General features: G+C 44.0%; 1 protein-coding gene across 1 annotated transcript; it reads left to right on the plus strand.

The window, feature by feature from the left end:
* Window positions 1-15,320: 15,320 nt before the first annotated feature.
* On the plus strand, window positions 15,321-19,791 carry LOC120047073 (histamine H2 receptor-like). Its single transcript, XM_038992621.1, has 3 exons — window positions 15,321-16,305; window positions 19,504-19,672; window positions 19,782-19,791. Exons 1-3 carry the CDS (start codon window positions 15,321-15,323, stop codon window positions 19,789-19,791), a joined length of 1,164 nt encoding a protein of 387 aa, XP_038848549.1.
* Window positions 19,792-20,590: the final 799 nt, after the last annotated feature.

Here is a 20,590-nt window from a genome sequence, read left to right on the forward strand (position 1 = left end):
AAGGGATCTTCAAAGGGTTCTCCTATGGGGACCGCCAAATAACCCTTTTAGGTTCTAGATAGCCCCTTTTGTGTAGTCCGAACGATGAACCTGTTCTCAATGAGTGTTCAATGGGCAGCGTGAGTGTACTACGTGAGGCAATAGTTTAGTCTAAAGTGACAAATGATCTTACTAACTTGTTGGCAGCCTATCTGAAATACACATTTTTTCATAGGCCTACTATGTTCGATATAAAACACAACAGATACTTGGCAACATGTTTCAGCTCCTGCTTGGGCAGCGCTCCTAAAAACACAAGCTCCTCTTCTCTCTCCTCTTTCTGCTCCTTTGCATGCGTGATGGAGTGACCAGACAGAGTGATGTAGCCAGCCCTGGATCTAAAACAGCTTGTGCCAGTCCACTCCCACTGTGGATGTAGCCTAATCTTGGTAAACCATCCGGGAGCTAACAAATCTGTTCCGCTGCACGGATTCAATAGGCAATAGGAGGCTAGATGTAGCTTACTACTATTACACCAATCTCTCATTATGAGTGATGGGACCGTAAAATTGATGTGTAGCATGTAGTTGCCTCACTTATCCACAAGAGGGTAGTATACGTTACATTTTACAAGAGGTCATAACTATATACAGTAGTTGCACAGTACAAGCAAGTGTTCGCTTTTTAGAAACATGAGAACTGAACAGACCCACACATAAATGATGAACCTTTTATTTTTAAAAAATTTACTTGATAACATAATAATCGATTGTCTATGAGATAAAACTATCCAAATATGGTCAAATTGATTTCTGTATAACACACCCGATTTCATTCAAGTGACCTCTCTCATGCACAGTCCACAGCATGCTCGGTCCGCCACAGCATGCATCCATGGTCCATTACTTACATGTTCCTTTGGGAACAGAATGGAGAGATTAGAAGACCAGCAGTGGGAAAAACAGTACTCAATTGTCATACTTGAGTAAAAGTAAAGATACCTTAATAGAAAATGACTCCAATAAAAGTGAAAGTCGCCCAGTAAAATATGACTTCCGTAAAATTCTAAAAGTATCTGGTTTCAAATGTACTAAAGTAAAGTGGTGGGAAAAGTACTCAATTGTCATACTTGAGTAAAAGTACAAAGTAAAAGTAAACGCTACACATCAAATTCCTTATATTAAGCAAACCAGATGGCACAATGTTATTTTTTTATTTATTTTTACAGACAGACAGGGGCACACTCCAACACTCAGAAATCATTTACAAACGCAGTATTTGTGTTTAGTGAGGCAGTAGGGATGACAACACGTTATATTGATAGGTGCATGATTTGGAACGATTGTGCTGTCCTGCCTGAGCATTCGAAATGTAATGAGTACTTTTGGGTATCAGGGAAAAGGTATGGGAGTAAAGAGTACATATTTTCTTTAGGAATGTAGTGGAGTAAAAGTGCAAGTTGTAAAAAATATAAATAGTACTTACAATTATTTTTACTTAGGTACTTTAAACCACTGCCGAAGACCTTTTCTTTCAAACTGACAGACAGGAAACCACAATGGAACATACAAAAGGACTGAATATAAATGATAACACATTTATCTAGTTTTGAATGTGTGTCTGGGTGCATGTTTGCAGAGCCGCCGGAAAACAGCCCCAGTACTACACACAAACACACTAACGCACATTCATTTATACATTATAATTGGTTCACAATTGGTCCATTCCACTCAATTAAGCAAATCAATGTCCCCTTGCAACCCTAAATACGCAACTCAAACGTCCCACCCCAAAAAAAACGATCAGTGCCATCAGACCTTTGGGTTCAGTGTGTGTTGCATACTGTGTGTGTATTTTTGTAATCGCGTTAGAACTCACAGACTGGGAATAGTGGGTCACAACGTATGTATGGATCCACATGTTTAGCAATGATGTTCCATACCATCCTTCTCTCCCGTAAGGACACTCTGTGTCGTTTCATCCTGTTATGAGGTCTGGATGTATATACCTCACTGTATAGTCTGGAGTTAAACAGGCTGGGGCCAGGAACTACTGTAAAACTCCTCTTTTAAAGTTAATCCGTATAACTTTTACATATACAGTACCTAGCCTTATATGGTATTTCGAATCAGTTACTGATTACAGATTACATGACAATAAAGGTCATTAGTAAAGTAATCCTTTGGATTGCTCAAAATGAGTAACGTCATCTGATTACTTTTGGATTACTTCCTTGGTTAGCCAACATCTGCCTCATCAGTTTATGCTGCAGACCAATCAGTTCCCCCAATCCCCCAGAAGTGCTTGCTGAACTTCCTGCACCTCCTTGACGAAATGGCATCACTGCTAAAATGTTAGATTTACTGTCAAGTTTCAGGGAAAGCTTTCACAATCCTCATTCTTTGATTGTGAAATGATAGGCCTACCACACCCAACCACCAAGCAGATTGTGGCCAGTTAAAGAGGAGATTGTCATTTGAATGGCTCACCCATCTTTGACATTACAGTCTGGCATGATAAAGCCTTCAGTAGACAGATATTTTGTATTTTTTTATTTAACCTTTATTTAACTAGGCGAGTCAGTTAAGAACAAATTCTTATTTAAAATGACAGCCTACACCAGCCAAACCTGGACGACGCTGGGCCAATTGTGCGCCGCCCTATGGGACTCCCAATCACGGCTGGATGTGATGCAGCCTGGATTCAAACGAGGTACTGCAGTGACACCTCTTGCACTGAGATGCAGTGTCTTAGACCACTGCACCACTCGGGAGCCCAATATCACAGATGTAACAGAAATGTTAATTATTTATTATTAATATTATTATTTGTTTGTTTTGTGCAAATACTATGAATACTGTTGCAAATACTGTTGTCCGGACCTCTGGCAGTCTCTATGGGGGTGCCACAGGGTTCAATTCTCGGGCCGACTCTCTTCTCTGTATACATCAATGATGTCGCTCTTGCTGCTGGTGATTCTCTGATCCACCTCTACGCAGACGACACCATTCTGTATACTTCTGGCCCTTCTTTGGTCACTGTGCTAACAAACCTCCAGACGAGCTTCAATGCCATACAACTCTCCTTCCGTGGCCTCCAACTGCTCTTAAATGCAAGTAAAACTAAATGCACGCTCTTCAACCGATCGCTGCCCGCACCTGCCCGCCCGATCAGCATCACTACTCTGGACGGTTCTGATTTAGAATATGTGGACAACTACAAATACCTAGGTGTCTGGTTAGACTGTAAACTCTCCTTCCAGACTCACATTAAACATCTCCAATCCAAAATTAAATCTAGAATTGGCTTCCTATTTCGCAACAAAGCATCCTTCACTCATGCAAACATACGCTCGTAAATCTGACCATCCTGCCGATCCTCGACTTCGGCGATGTCATTTACAAAATAGCCTCCAGCACTCTACTCAACAAATTGGATGCAGTCTATCACAGTGCCATCCGTTTTGTCACCAAAGCCCCATATACTACCCACCACTGCGAGCTGTACGCTCTCGTTGGCTGGCCCTCGCTTCATACTCGTAGCCAAAACCACTGGCTCCAGGTCATCTACAAGTCTCTGCTAGGTAAAACCCCGCCTTCTCAGCTCACTGGTCAACATAGCAGCACCCACCCGTAGCACGCGCTCTAGCAGGTATATCTCACTGGTCACCCCAAAGTCAATTCTTCCTTTGGCCGCCTTTCCTTCCAGTTCTCTGCAGCCAATGACTGGAACAAACTGCAAAAATCACTGAACCTGGAGACTCATATCTCCCTCACTAGCTTTAAGCACCAGCTGTCAGAACAGCTCACAGATCACTGCACCTGTACATAGCCCATCTATAAATAGCCCATCCAACTACCTCATCCCCATACTGTATTTATTTATTTATCTTGCTCCTTTGCGCCCCATTATCTCTACTTGCACATTCATATATATATCTATATATATATCCTGTTCATCTACCACTCGTGTTTAATTGCTATATTGTAATTACTTCGCCACCATGGCCTATTTATTGCCTTACCTCCCTTATCTTACCTCATTTGCAGACACTGTATATAGACTTTTTCTACTTTATTATTGACTGTATGTTTGTTTATTCCATGTGTAACTCTGTGTTGTTGTATGTGTCGAACTGCTTTGCTTTATCTTGGCCAGGTCGCAGTTGCAAATGAGAACTTGTTCTCAACTGGCCTACCTGGTTAAATAAAGGTAAAATAAAATAAATAAATAAATAAAAACAAGGTTTGCAAAAAACACTTCAAACAAGTTTCCACTATTTAGCTGATTTATCATGTGGTTAATCTGGGGCACAGGAAGTGGCTGTGTGTGGTGTGTGTGGTGTGTGTGTGCGTGCGTGCGTGCGTGCGTGCGTGCGTGCGTGCGTGCGTGCGTGCGTGCGTGCGTGCGTGCGTGCGTGCGTGCGTGCGTGCAGACATGTTTAACTATTCCACAAGAATAGAAAACCAACAAAAAATTTACCAACTAGGGACATTTTGTTAGTCCCCACAAGGTCAAATGCTATTTCTAGGGGGTTTAGGGTTAATGTTAGAATTAGTGTTAGGGTTAGAATTGCGTTAAGGGTTAGGGCTATGAGCTAGGGTTAGTTTTAGGGTTAGGATTAGGAGCTAGGTTTAGGGTTAGGACCTAGGGCTAGGTTTAGGGTTAAGGTTAGGTTTTGGGGTAAGGTTAGGGTTAGGGTAAGAGTATGGGTTAGGGTTAGGGTAAGAGTATGGGTTAGGGTTAGGGTAAGAGTATGGGTTAGGGTTAGGTAAAAGGTTAGGGTTTAGGGAAAATAGGATTTTGAATGGGACTGAATTGTCCAGTGTGTGTGTGTGTGCACTGTGATACGTTATCACCTTGACCTGATAACAGGAGGGAGGCAGACACCTTGCGACTCACAAGGAGAAAATAGGGTGGAGCTTACAGGTGTGTGGGGTCTGGTGGGGCTGGAGAGAGGTCGTCAGGTAAGGTGATTAAGGGACAGAGATGTGTGTTTGTAGGTGAACCCATATGTAAGCAGGAGAAGTGAGGCATAGACACTTGGATAGAAAATAAGTTGTGGGGGAGAGAGAGCAACAGCCACAGACAGACAGAGCAAACGAGAGGAGGGGAAAAGGTAAATAAAAGATTGATAGGGAATGCAAGACAGAGAAAAAGAGACCCACATGAAAATATTGAAAAAGATCAGCAAAAAGGGATTCCAGAGAGAACAACTCTGCTAACTCTGAAAGCTGCGTGTTCTCGACTAACAAAATACCATCTAATACCAGTAAAAATACACAACAGCTGTCTGAGACTCCTTAAAATGACCCATTAAAGAACATTCCAGTCCTCTCAAAAGTCCCGGGGCAAATCTCAAATAAGGACGGACACTCTATGGTGAGCTCTTGTGAAAAGTAGTATAATGCTGTATATGAGGAAGACAGAAAAGAGACGTTGAAGGATAGCATGAGAGCTAGCATCGAATTAACTTGCTAAGCATGGGGGCGAGTTGTACCAAAGTACCGTGGCTAATTCAGATCTGTATGCTAACTGGCATCTTGTTTTGAAAGGCTTCCCTAATTGGAGGACAGCTTGTTTACCATGCATTGTGAACAGGTATGAAACTAAATTATAAATTGTATTTATATGCAAGTGGAAGACTATTAATGTTATTGTCAAAGTATATTAACCACGGAAGAGAGAAAGAGAACAAGGGGGGGGGGGGGGGGCAAGAGAAAATGAGTCATACACACATGCGCGCACCCGCATCATGAACGAGTCTTTGGTTCCCATACAGTCTGACGGAGTCGAGTAACGTTAGAGCAGAGAGGAGGAAAGAAGAGAGAGATGACACAGTACAGGAGTTGGAGTACCACTGAGACTGCGGTGAGTTTTACACGTTCTCTTATTCCAATGTCAGTGACAAGTGAGTACATTTGTACCAGGTGACGTCAGATCTATACTTAATGCCGGTAACAAAAATGCTAACCTATTAAACGGTCAAATTCTACCACATAACTTCCTCAGGAGCTGAATACATAAATGCCTTTACTATCAATACCTGTTTTTGACCAAGTTCAAAAACCCATTTATAGGTGATCTGTTCTGAAGCTTATTAATAAGCTACCAAAAAGGACTTTTCAACTCACTCAGCCAGTCACATGCACTGTTGTTATACAGTGTACACGTAACCTGCATGTAACTGGGAACACAATGACAAACACAGAGGTCACCAATTCTCTGGACCTGAGAATGAGGGAGTGTGAGAGGATGATCTGTCTATAGAGTGAAACCCGACGGATCTGTTTGTGTTTCTATTTCAGTAGAAATGGGCTGAAACAGATTTGGCTGAAAGAGAAACAGAAACAACTACGTCTGGTTATAAATATTTTTTTTTTATCCAGTTGGATAAACACTCCAAACAGTTTACCTGACAGCTCGGTTCTCAGGCAAATCTCTTGTTAAGACACAGGTGTTTGATCACACTAACAACATTTTTTTTAAATTGGTATTCAAAGCATCTCACCAATCATACTGTCTTGGCACTTTGGGGTGGCAGGTCGCCGAGTGGTTAGAGCATTGGGCCAGTAACCGAAAGGTTGCTAGATCAAATCCCCGAGCTGACAAGGTAAAAAACTGTTGTTCTGCCCCTGAACAAGGCAGTTAACCCGCTGTTCCTAGGCTGTCATTGTAAATAAGAATTTGTTCTTAACTGACTTGCCTAGATAAATAAAATGAAAAAGTCTCATTAGTCATTCCAGGACCAGCTCTAGAGAAAAAAACACAGCTGAAACTCTTTGTCTGGATTCCAACTTGCTATGCAAGAACGGCTTCCTTTAGCTGGACGGTTAGGTAGATAAATCGTTCCTTTGCTTCCCTTAAAACAACTGGTTCAAGCCCATGCAGACCTTTCACCTTTCAATGGTCCTGAAATAACACAAGTAAACTCAGGTCAAGAGAATTGGAATGTAGATCATCTAAAAGGTCACGTGAGGTCACTTCCACTTAGCATAAATCCTTGTCCTGTCACTGTGTCGTGACACAATGTATACACAGACCCCCCCAAAATACTAAACACTATTTATAATGTCTCAAAATACTGTCTAAGTCCCAAATGGCACCCTATTCCATATATAGTACACCACTTTTGACTAGGGCCCATAGGGTTCCTAAAGGGCCCTGGTCAAAAGTAGTGCGTGTAGGGAAGAGGGTGTAATTTGGGGCAAAGACCAAGTCTATCTAACAATAACAGGTCAACTCATCTCTGTATGACGCAACAACAATTGGTCTTCGAAGATACAGTTGAAGTCGGAAGTTTACATACACTTAAGTTGGAGTCATTAAAACTCATTTTTCAACCACTCCACAAATTCTTGTAAACAAACTATAGTTTTGGCAAGTCGGTTAGGACATCTACTTTGTGCATGACAAAAGTAATTTTTCTAACAATTGTTTACAGATTGTAAACTTCTAAACTTTCACTTCTAATTCACTGTATCACAATTCCAGTGGCTCAGAAATGTACATACACTAAGTTGACTGTGCCTTTAAACAGCTTGGAAATTCCAGAAAATTATGTCATGGCCTTAGAAGCTTCTGATAGGCTAATTGACATCATTTGAGTCAATTGGAGGTGTACCTGTGGATGTATTTCAAAGCCTACGTTCAAACTCAGTGCCTCTTTGCTTGACATCATGGGAAAATCAAAAGAAATCAGCCAAGACCTCAGAAAAAAAATGTAGACCTCCACAACTCTGGTTTATCCTTGGGAGTAATTTCCAAACGCCTGAAGGTACCATGTTCATCTGTACAAACAATAGTACGCAAGTATAAACACCATGGGACCACGCAGCCATCATACCGCTCAGGAAGGAGACGCGTTCTGTCTCCTCGAGATGAATGTACTTTGGTGCGAAAAGTGCAAATCAATCCCAGAACAACAGCAAAGGACCTTGTGAAGATGCTGGAGGAAACAGGTACAAAAGTATCTATATCCACAGTTAAACGAGTCCTATATCAACATAACCTGAAAGGCCGCTCAGCAAGGAAGAAGACACTGCTCCAAAACCGCCATAAAAAAAGCCAGACTACGGTTTGCAACTGCACATGGGGACAAAGATTGTACTTTTTTGGAGAAATGTCCTCTGGTCTGATGAAACAAAAATAGAACTGTTTGGCCATAATGACCATCGTTATGTTTGGAGGAAAAGGGGAGAGGCTTGCAAGCCGAGGAACACCATCCCAACCGTGAAGCACGGGGCTGGCAGCATCGTTATTGTGGGGGTGCTTTGCTGCAGGAGGGACTGGTGCACTTCACAAAATAGATGGCATCATGAGGGAGGGAAAGTATGTGGATATATTGAAGCAACATCTCAAGATATCAGTCAGGAAGTTAAAGCTTGGTCACAAATGGGTCTTCCAAATGGACAATGACCCCAAGCATACTTCCAAAGTTGTGGCAAAATGGCTTAAGGACAACAAAGTCAAGGTATTGGAGTGGCTATCACAAAGCCCTGACCTCAATCCTATAGAACATTTGTGGGCAGAACTGAAAAAGCGTGTGCGAGCAAGGAGGCCTACAAACCTGACTAGGTTACACCAGCTCTGTCAGGAGAATTGGGCCAAAATTCACACAACTTATTGTGGGAAGCTTGTGGAAGGCTACCCGAAACGTTTGACCCAAGTCAAACAATTTAAAGGCAATGCTACCAAATACTAATTGAGTGTATGTAAACTTCTGACCCACTGGGAATGTGATGAAATAAATCATTCTCTCTACTATTATTCTGACATTTCACATTCTTAAAATAAAGTGGTGATCCTAACTGACCTAAGACAGGGAATATTTACTAGGATTGAATGTCAGGAATTGTGAAAAACTGAGTTTAAATGTATTTGGCTAAGGTGTATGTAAACTTCCGACTTCAACTGTATATACAAGTCTGAAATTCTCCTCAAAGTTGCAATCCACCACAGACAGGATGTACACTACCGCAGGTGTGACTGATACTCTGTGTATCACAGTGAGTATCCATTTTGTGTCTTACTACTATAGGTCTGACTAACAATATGTGTCAATGACGTCAGCCATTGTGGATCAGCTTACATGAGCGCAACCATTGTGTGTCCGACTGGCCGTATCACGTTTTCTTTTTTACATTTATTTCACCTTTACTTAACCAAGTAAGCCAGTTGAGAACAAGTTCTCATTCAACATACAGTCAATAACACAATAGAAAAGTCTATATACAGTGTGTGCAAATGAGGTAAGATAAGGGAGGTAAGGCAATAAATGGGCCATAGTGGTGAAATAATTACAATTTAGCAATTAAACACTGGAGTGATAGATGTGCAGAAGATGAATGTGCATGTAAATACTGGTGTGCAAAGGAGCAAAAAAATAAATAACAGTATGGGGATGAGGTAGTTGGATGGGCTATTTACAGATGGGCTATGTACAGGTGCAGTGATCTGTGACCTGCTCTGACAGCTGGTGCTTAAATTTAGAGAGGGAGATATGAGTCTCCAGCTTCAGTGATTTTTGCAATTTGTTCCAGTCATTGGCAGCAGAGAACTGGAAGGAAAGGCGGCCAAAGGAGGAATTATCTTTGGGGGTGACCAGTGAAATATACCTGCTGTAGCGCGTGCTATGGGTGGGTGGTGCTATGTTGACCAGTGAGCTGAGATAAGGTGGGGCTTTACCAAGCAAGGACCTATAGATGACCTGGAGCCAGTGGGTTTGGCGACGAATATGAAGCGAGGGCCAGCCAACGAGAGCATACAGGTCGCAGTGGTCGGTAGTATATGGGGCTTTGGTGACAAAACGGATGGCACTGTGATAGACTGCATTCAATTTGTTGAGTAGAGTGCTGGAGGCTATTTTGTAAATGACATCGCCGAAGTCAAGGATCGGCAGGATGGTCAGATTCACGAGGGTATGTTTGGCAGCATGAGTGAAAGATGCTTTGTTGCGAAATAGGAAGCCGATTCTAGATTTAATTTTGGATTGGAGATGCTTAATGTGAGTCTGGAAGGAGAGTTTACAGTCTAACCAGACACCTAGGTATTTGTAGTTGTCAACATATTCTAAGTCATAACCGTCCAGAGTAGTGATGCTGGACGGGCGGGCAGGTGCGGGCAGTGATCAGTTAAAGAGCATGCATTTAGTTTTACTTGCAATTAAGAGCAGTTGGAGGCCACGGAAGGAGAGTTGTATGGCATTGAAGCTTGTCTGGAGGTTAGTTAGCACAGTGTCCAAAGAAGGGCCAGAGGTATACAGAATGGTGTCCTCTGCATAGAGGTGGATCAGAGAATCACCAGCAGCAAGAGCATAATCATTGATGTATACAGAGAAGAGAGTCGGCCCGAGAATTGAACCCTGTGGCACCTCAATAGACAATGCCGGAGGTCCGGACAACAGGCCCTCCGATTTGACACACTGAACTCTGTCTGAGAAGTCATTGGTGAACCAGGCGAGGAAGTCATTTGAGAAACCAAGGCTGTTGGGTCTGCCGATAAGAATGTGGTGATTGACAGAGTCGAAAGCCTTGGCCAGGTCGATGAATACAGCTGCACAGTATTGTCTCTTATCGATGGCGGTTATGATATCATTTAGGACCTTGAGCGTGGCTGAGGTGCACCCATGACCAGCTCGGAAACCAGATTGCATAGCGGAGAAGGTACGGTGGGATTCGAAATGGTCGGTGATCTGTTTGTTAACTTGGCTTTCGAAGACCTTAGAAAGGCAGGGTAGGATAGATATAGGTCTGTAACAGTTTGGGTCTAGAGTGTCTCCCCCTTTGAAGAGGGGGATGACCGCGGCAGCTTTCCAATCTTTGGGGATCTCAAACGATACGAAAGAGAGGTTGAACAGGCTAGTAATAGGGGTTGCAACAATTGCGGCGGATAATTTTAGAAAGAGAGGGTCCAGATTGTCTAGCCTGTCTGATTTGTAGGGGTCCAGATTTTGCCGCTCTTTCAGAACATCTGTCTGGATTTGGGTGAAGGGGAAATGGGGGAGGCTTGGGCAAGTTGCTGTGGGGGGTGCAGGGCTGTTGACCAGGGTAGGGGTAGCCAGGTGGAAAGCATGGCCAGCCGTAGAAAAATGCTCATAGAAATTCTCAATTATAGTGGATTTATCGGTGGTGACAGTGTTTCCTAGCCTCAGTGCAGTGGGTAGCTGGGAGGAGGTGCTCTTATTCTCCATGCACTTTACAGTGTCCCAGAACTTTTTGGAGTTTGTGCTACAGGATGCAAATTTCTGTTTGAAAAAGCTAGCCTTTGCTTTCCTAACTGCCTGTGTATATTGGTTCCTAACTTCCCTGAAAAGTTGCATATTGCGGCGGCTATTCGATGCTAATGCAGTGCGCCACAGGATGTTTTGTGCTGGTCAAGGGCAGTCAGGTCTGGAGTGAACCAAGGGCTATATCTGTTCCTGGTTCTACATTGTATTGAGGTGTTGTGTTCATATCTTAGACAATCATATCATACACTTTCTCTCTCAAATTCCAACACACACCGATAAGATACCGAAGTCAAATCAATTCAGTAATACACATAGAGAAACGTGAACACCATAGTTCTTTAAACACACAGATGTACTGAACATGTATTTGTATTCATTTATTATAATTACGCTTTATTTAACTAGGCAAGTCAGTTAAGAACAAATTCTTATTTACAATGACGGCCTACCAAATGGCAAAAGGCCTCCTGCGGGGACGGGGGCTGGGATTAAAAATAAAAATATAGAACAAAACACACATCACGACAAGAGAGACACCACAACAATACATTAAGAGAGACCTAAGACAACAACATAGTAAGGCAGAAACACATGACAACACAGCATGGTAGCAACACCACATGACAACAACATGGTAGCAGCACAACATGGCAGCAGCACAACAGGGTAGCAGCACAAAACATGGTCCAAACATTATTGGGCACAGACAACAGCACAAAGGCAAGAAGGTAGAGACAACAATACATTACGTGAAGCAGCCACAGCTGCCAGTAAGGATGTCCATTATTGAGCTTTTGAATAAAGAGATGAAGACAAAACTGTCCAGTTTGAGTGTTTTTTGCAGCTCGTTCCAGTCGCTAGCTGCAGCAAAGTGAAAAGAGGAGCGACAGGGATGTGTGTTCCTTGGGGACCTTTAACAGAATGTGACTGACAGAACGAGGGTTGTACTGTACGTGGAGGATGAGGGCTGCAGAAGGTACAATATCTCAGATATACAGTGACTACGGAAAGTATTCAGACCACTTGACTTTTCCCACATTTTCTTAGGTTACATCCTTATTCTAAAATGCTTTAAATGTTGTTGTTTTTCATCAATCTACACACAATACCCTATAATGACAAAGCAAAAACTGTTTTTTATTATTAATAAAATGTTATTTTATTATTTATTATTAATTTATTACAAATAAAAAACTGAAATGTCACTTTTACATAAGTATTCAGACCCTTTACTCAGTACTTTGTTGAAGCACCTTTGGTAGCGATTACAGCCTCAAGTCTTCTTCGGTATGGCGCTACAAGCTTGGCACAGCTGTATTTGGGGAGTTTCTCCCATTCTTCTCTGCAGATCCTCTCAAGCTCTGTCAGGTTGGATGGGGAGATTTGCTGCACAGATATTTTCAGGCCTCTCCAGAGATGTTCGATCGTGTTCAAGTCCAGACTTAGGCTGGGCAACTCAAGGACATTCAGAGACTTGTCCCAAAGCCACTCCTGCATTGTCTTGGCTGTGTGCTTAGGGTCGTTGTCCTGTTGGAAGGTGAAACTTCGCCCCAGTCTGAGGTCCTGAGCTCTCTGGAGCAGGTTTTCATTAAGTATCTCTCAATACTATACTCCGTTCATCTTTGCCTCGATCCTGACTTGTCTCCGAGTCCCTGCCGCTGAAAAACATCCCCACAGCATGATGCTGCCACCACCATAATTCCTTGTAGGGATGGTGCCAGGTTTCCTCCAATCTTGGTTTCTTCAGACCAGATAATCTTGTTCTCATGGTCTGATAGTCTTTAGGTGCCTTTTGGCAAACTCGAAGCGGGCTGTCATGTGCCTTTTACTGAGGAGTGGCTTCTGTCCGGCCACTCTACAATAAAGGCCTGATTGGTGAAGTGCTTCAGAGATGGTTGTCCTTCTGGAAGGTTCTCCCATCTCCACAGAGGAACTCTAGAGCTCTGTGAGCGTGACCATCGGTTTCTTGGTCACCTCCCTGACCAAGGCCTTTCTCCCCCGATTGCTCAGTTTGGCCGGGCGGCCAGCTCTAGGAAGAGTCTTGGTGGTTCCAAACTTCTTCCATTTAAGAATGACGGAGGCCACTGTGTTCTTGGGGACCTTCAATGCTGCAGAATCTTTTTTGGTACCCTTCCCCAGATCTGTGCCTCAACACAATCCTGTCTTGGAGCTCTAATGACAATTAATTCTACCTCATGGCTTGGTTTTTGCTCTGACATGCACTGCCAACTGTGGGACCTTATATAGACAGGTATGTGCCATTCCAAATCAAGTCCAATCAATTTAATTTACCACAGGTGGACTCCAATCAAGTTGTGGAAACATCTTAAGAATGATCAATGGAAACAGGATGCACCTGAGCTCAATTTCGAGTCTCATAGCAAAGGGTCTGAATTGTTATATAAATAAGGTATTTCTGTTATAACATTTTAATAAATTAGCAACATTTAAAAAAAAAAATGTTTTCGCTTTGTCATTATGGGGTATTGTGTGTATTGTTGAGGATTTTTATTTATTTAATCCATTTCAGAATAAGGCTGTAACGTGACAAAATGTGGAAAAATTCAAGGACTCTGAATACTTTCCGAAGGCACTGTATGCGTTCTCACAGACTGTGAGTCAAACAGACATACAGACACACCCCTTTGTGCCTTGTCTGTGGGAAGGCAGTCTGTAGTGGGGGTATGTCACGCCAGCAATAGACATTGGGGGCTGCCCAGATATGGACATACACTATGGGAACGAAGCTTTGCCAAAAGTCCTCCAGTAAAACATAAAGTGGGTGAATCAGAGCGAGAAAGTGTGTGTGTGTGTGTGTGTGTGTGTGTGTGTGTGTGTGTGTGTGTGTGTGTGTGTGTGTGTGTGTGTGTGTGTGTGTGTGTGTGTGTGTGTGTGTGTGTGTGTGTGTGTGTGTGTGTGTGTGTGTGTGTGTGTGTGTGTGTGATCGGTAGAGGTATATGTTATGGTGAGAATGTGTGTGTGTTTGGGGGATCTGAGAAATAAGTCTGTCTGAAGAGATGAGTCTTCAATTTGGTGCCTTTCCATATGTGGTCAGAGTCAAGGCAAACAGAATCTCTGCATATGCTTTTGTCTTTCTTCCTATTTTCTACTCTCTCCCCTTTCTCTCTCGCTCCACCCTCCTCTCTACCCTCTCCATCTTTCTCCACCACCCTTGCCCCCCCATTTCTATTCCTCCCCCACCCCCTCTCTAACACTCTCGCCATGTGGTGGTAAATTATATACTGTTTGAGTGATTAGACTTCTACATTCCAAACCTGGAGCGTGTCCCAAATGTCCATTAAAGCATAAGAGGGAGGGAGAGCAAACACCCCTTGCGACTTACTGACGCACATTCACAGACACGCACACACACACACACACACACACAGGTTATCTTATCAGTCTCTCTTATTGAATATTCCACCACTAGACATGTGTAACTGCTGCCCTCATTTTCCATCTCACTAATCTTGATAGCTTAGTAAGTGAGCAATATTCGTCTGCTGCCATCTGCTGTAATTTGCTTCCTGTTTTCTGATAGTGGAAGTACCTGCACTTGTAAGTAGCACGGTAAAGTATCTCCTTGCCGTATAGAGGCCATGCTACTTTGTTTTTGGGGCTGTCTGACTTTCTGTTGCTCTGTGTTTCTAGATGAAGTTGTGACCTGAATGTGAAAGCCAGCTGAGTGATATGGATAACATGGAGCAGTGTGGACCAGTCACCAACAGAGGGCGGTGTTCTACAGCCCATCACCACATACTGGACCAACCATCGGACTCCTCATCGCCCCTTCTCTCAGAGGACCTGTGATACACTGACCTCTCCATCCAGAAACCAATACAATCGGATATATACATATATCAAATATACACAAACATACCAAGGAAAATAGCTCAAACACACAGATGAATGTCCATCCACGTACATCAGTATGGATACAGCCACACCAAGATGAATCTTCTCTAAGGGATTTATCCACTAGTCTGGACTGAGTTGTTGTAGGGCAGGGGTTAGGGTTGTGACTGGGACTCCACAGTGGTGTAGGGCAGAGGTAAGTGTCGGGACTGGGTGTAGAACAGGGGTTAGGGTTGGGACTGGGACACCAGCGAGGATGCTGTCTATGGTGATACTCGGTGTTTTCCTGTCCCTGCTCATCCTGCTGACAGTGTGTGGTAACGTCCTGGTTTGTCTGGCCGTCTGCGCCACACGACGTCTCCGCTGCCTCACCAACTGTTTCATCGTCTCCCTCGCCATCACTGACCTGCTGCTTGGCATGCTTGTCCTGCCTTTCTCCGCCCTCCTCCAGCTCAGCGATTGGCCTCTGGGGCCGACCATCTGCAACATCTACATCTCATTGGATGTTATGTTATGCACCGCCTCCATCCTCACGCTATTGGCCATCAGCCTGGACCGCTACCTGGCCGTGACCGCGCCCCTTAGATACTCCTCACTGGTGTTGCCGAGGCGAGTTGCCTTTGCTATGGCGTTGGTGTGGGCGGTGTCGCTAGCCGTGTCATTCCTGCCAATCCACCTGGGATGGAACACTGTGGACGGCAACGTGCAGAATCGCGGCCAGGGGGACAACATGACAGAGTGTAACTTTGAGCTGAACCCATCGTACGCTGTTGTGGACTCCTCCTTAACCTTCTACCTCCCCCTGCTGATCATGTGCTGGACCTACCACCGTATTCTTCGCATCGCCCGGGCGCAGGCAAGGCGCATCATCCGCGCACACCCCAGACTTAACAACAACAACAGCTCCTCGTCAGCCCCTCGTCAGCTGACCTCAGTAACAGCGGTGGCTCTACGGGAACACAAAGCCACAGTGACTCTAGCTGCAGTGATCGGGGTGTTCGTGGTGTGCTGGCTGCCCTACTTCACCCTGTTTACCATTATGGGTCTGAAGAAGCAGAACTACCCAGCAGCCTACCCCGTGGTGCAGTGGCTGGGGTACATCAACTCTGCTCTGAACCCTTTGCTCTACGCTGCCCTAAACAGAGACTTTAGGTCCGCCTACGCCCGCCTGCTGCGCTGTGGTTACTACGGATACGGCAGGGGGAGGGGCCGGCCACCATCCCCCAACTCATTCATGACAGGTAAAAGGAACAAGGGAAAAGACAACATACACTGGGAAGGAACATACACAATAACTCTTAACTCCAAAATCCTTTTTTTCTGGGGTCTAATCAAATCAAATCACATCAAACTTTATTTGTCACATGAGCCGAATACAAGTGCAGACCTTACCGTGAAATGCTTACTTACAAGCCCTTAACCAACAGTGCAGTTCAAGAAGAGTTAAGAAAATATTTACTAAATAAACTAAAGTAAAAAAGAATAATAAAAAGTAACACAATAAAATAACAATAACGAGGCTATATATAGGGGGTACAGGTACCGAGTCAGTGTGCGGGGGTACAAGTTAGTTGAGGTAATTTGTACATGTAGGTAGGGGTGAAGTGACTATGAATAGATAATAAACACTGAGTAGCAGCAGTGTACAAAACAAATGGGGGGGGGGGGGGGGGGGGTTCAGGTCAATGTAAATAGTCCGGTGGCCATTTGATTAATTGTTCAGTAGTCTTATGTCTTGGGGTTAGAAGCTGTTAAGGAGCCTTTTGGTCCCAGACTTGGCGCTCCAGTTCCGCTTGCAGTGTGGTAGCAGAGAGAACAGTATATGACTTAGGTAACTGGGGTCTCTGACAATTTTATGGGCTTTCCTCTGACATCGCCTATTATATAGGTCCTGGATGGCAGGAAGCTTGGCCCCAGTGATGTACTGGGCAATACACACTACCCTCTTTAGCACCTTATGGTCAGATGCCGAGCAGTTGCCAGACCATGCGGTGAAACAACCAGTCAGGATGCTCTCGATGGTGCAGCTGTAGAACTTTTTGAGGATCTGGCGACCCATACCAAATCTTTTCAGTCTCCTGAGGGGGAAAAGGTTTTGTCGTGCCCTCTTCATGACTGTCTTGGTGTGTTTGGACCATGATAGTTCATTGATGATGTGGACACCAAGGAGCTTGAAACTCTCTACCCGCTCCACTTCAGCCCCGTCGATATTAATGGGGTTTGTCTTCTTTGTCTTGCTCACATTGAGGGAGAGGTTGTTGTCCTGGCACCACACTGCCAGGTATCTAACCTCCTCCCTATAGGCTTTCTCATCGTTGTCGGTGATCAGGCCTACCACTCCGTTGTCGTCAGCAAACTTAATGATGGTTTTGGAGTCTTGTTTGGCCACGCAGTCATGGGTGAACAGGGAGTACAGGAGGAGACTAATTACACACCCCTGAGGGGCCCCAGTGTTGAGGATCAGCATGGCAGACGTGTTGTTATCTACCCTTACCACCTGGGGGCGGTCTGTTAGGAAGTCCAGGATCTAGTTGCAGAGGGGGGTGTTTAGTCCCAGCTTAGTGATGAGCTTCGTGGGCACTATGGTGTTGAACGAGGAGCTGTAGTCAATGAACAGCATTCTCACATAGGTGTTCCTTTTGTCCAGTTGGGATAGGGCGGTGTGGAGTGTATTTCAGATTGCGTCATCTGTAGATCTGTTGGGGCGGTACACGAATTGGAGTGGGTCTAGGGTTTCCGGGATGATGGTGTTGATGTGAGCCATGACCAGCCTTTCAAAGAAGTTCATGACTACCGACGAGAGTGCTACAGTGGCTTGCAAAAGTATTCACCTCCCTTGGCATTTTTCCTATTTTGTTGCCTTACAACCTGAAATTAAAATAGATTTTTGGGGGGTTTGTATCATTTAATTTACACAACATGCCTACCACTTTGAAGATGCAAAATATTTTTTATGGTGACACAAACAAGAACAGAAAACTTGAGCTTGCATAACTATTCACCCCCCCAAAGTCAATACTTTGTAGAGCCACCTTTTGCAGCAATTCCAGCTGCAAGTTTCTTGGGGTATGTCTCTATAAGCTTGGCACATCTAGCCACTGGGATTTTTGCCTATTCCTCAAGGCAAAACTGCTCCAGCTCCTTCAAGTTGGATGGGTTCCGCTGGTATACAGCAATCTTTAAGTCATACCACAGATTTTCAATTGGATTGAGGTCTCGGCTTTGACTAGGCCATTCCAAGACATGTAAGTGTTTCCCCTTAAACCACTCGAGTGTTGCTTTAGCAGTATGCTTAGGGTCATTGTCCTGCTGGAAGGTGAACCTCTGTCCCAGTCTCAAATCTCTGGAAGACTGAAACAGGTTTCCCTCAAGAATTTCCCTGTATTTAGCGCCATCCATCATTCCTTCAATTCTGACCAATTTCACAGTCCCTGCCGATGAAAAACATCCCCACTTAATGATGCTGCCACCGCCAATATTCACTGTGGGGATGGTGTTCTCGGGGTGATGCGACGTGTTGGGTTTGCACCAGACAGCGTTTTCCTTGATGACCATAAAGCTCCATTTTAGTCTTATCTGACCAGAGTACCTTCTTCCATATGTTTGGGGAGTCTCCCACATGCCTTTTGGTGAACACCAAACGTGTTTGCTTATTCTTTTCTTTAAGCAATGGCTTTTTTCTGGCCACTCTTCCGTAAAGCCCAGCTCTGTGGAGTGTACGGCTTAAAGTGGTCCTATGGACAGATACTCCAATCTCCGCTGTGGAGTTTTGCAGCTCCTTCAGGGTTATCTTTGGTCTCTTTCTTGCCTCTCAGATTAATGCCCTCCTTGCCTGGTCCATGAGTTTTGGTGGGCAGCCATCTCTTGGCAGGTTTGCTGTGGTGCAATGTTCTTTCCATTTTTTAATAATGGATTTAATGGTGCCCCGTGGGATGTTCAAAGTTTAAGAAAAAAATGTATAACCCAATCCTGATCTGTACTTCTCCACAACTTTGTCCCTGACCTGTTTGGAGAGCTCTTTGGTCTTCATGGTGCCGCTTGCTTGTTGGTGACCTTTGCTTAGTGGTGTTGCAGACTCTGGGGCCTTTCAGAACAGATGTATATATACTGAGATCATGTGACACTTAGATTGCACACAGGTGGACTTTATTTAACTAATTATATGACTTCTGAAGGTAATTGGTTGCACCAGATCTTATTTAGGGGCTTCATAGCAAAGGGGGTGAATACATATGGGCACACCACTTTTCCGTTTAAATTTTTTTCACATTTTTTGAAACAAATAATTATTTTCACTTCACCAATTTGGACTATTTTGTGTATGTCCATTACATGAAATCCAAATAAAAATCCATTTCATTTATTACAGACTCGGTCAATGGTGAGACTGTGTGGACAAAATATACAATTCTTGTCTTCTGGTCTTGTATCCCTCTCAGGTGGGGGGAAAGTATGTGGAGGGGAGGTGGATCTGCTGTGTGGACACACCTCTTCCTGCAGGGCGGGGCCAAGTGAGACAGGTATGACGCTACAGGAAGTCAGCAGAGGAACGGCCACGCTGTCTCCTCAGCACAGCAATGGGGCCGCTGTCGCCAACGGCAACGACAGGTAATGAGAGATCACTACTGAGCTAAACAAAAAGTACCAAATGATCTGTATAATAATCTGTATTATAACACAGTTGATACCTTATACCATTATGTGTCCTGTGTGTCAGATCCTGCTGACCCTGCGTCTAACTGTGAGGAGGATTCAGTGTCCCACCAGTCATGAACGCTGAGCCCAGCCAGCCTGACCCACACACCTAGCCCAGGGGTCAATCACATCGCTGACAAGTAAGACACACCCTGAAGTTATTCATGAGTTCCTAAGAAGGCCATTGATGAAAGCTAAAACTTCAATCTTGTAATAGTTACACAAATAACATAAGATGTTTTATTACGGTGAGAAAACGTGGCGCCTTTTTCCTTTCCAATAAAATGTTCATAAAAAACGAACCACTACTCTATGTTCTCCTCCAGGACACAGGGACTATTTGGCCATCTCCAGAAAGGAGAGCAGGCTACGGATGTGAAGGAACTCATCCAAAATATCACAGGCAATCCAGAACAAGGATACAGAGGACTTTCAACCAAAAAAACATTTATCCCTTCAACCAATGAGCAGTGACTGGGGAAAGACACGAGTCACTTTGTTCTCGAACACTGATACCTGGAAAGAAATATCACGGGATGGACAGAGAGACAGAAAGACTAAAACTCTCTCCCCAGACTGGTAGTGGACTCTAACCACTGGTGTTATTCATATGAACCTGAGTGTAACCTTCCAATGTAGCAGATACTTTGCCCCCAAGCAATGGAATATGATACCACAATCTGACAAGGAGACTAGACGCTTAGCAATTATTTAATTTATATCAAAATAATCAGTCTTCTGAGAGAAAAATAAAAACTATCTTTGACAGTGTTTGATCTTTATGAGGAATTGCTTGATTGTGCAGCTACTGTATATGGGTCCTCTGTGATG

The sequence above is a fragment of the Salvelinus namaycush genome, chromosome 5, assembly GCF_016432855.1.
Source record: "Salvelinus namaycush isolate Seneca chromosome 5, SaNama_1.0, whole genome shotgun sequence".
Lineage (NCBI taxonomy): Eukaryota > Metazoa > Chordata > Actinopteri > Salmoniformes > Salmonidae > Salvelinus > Salvelinus namaycush.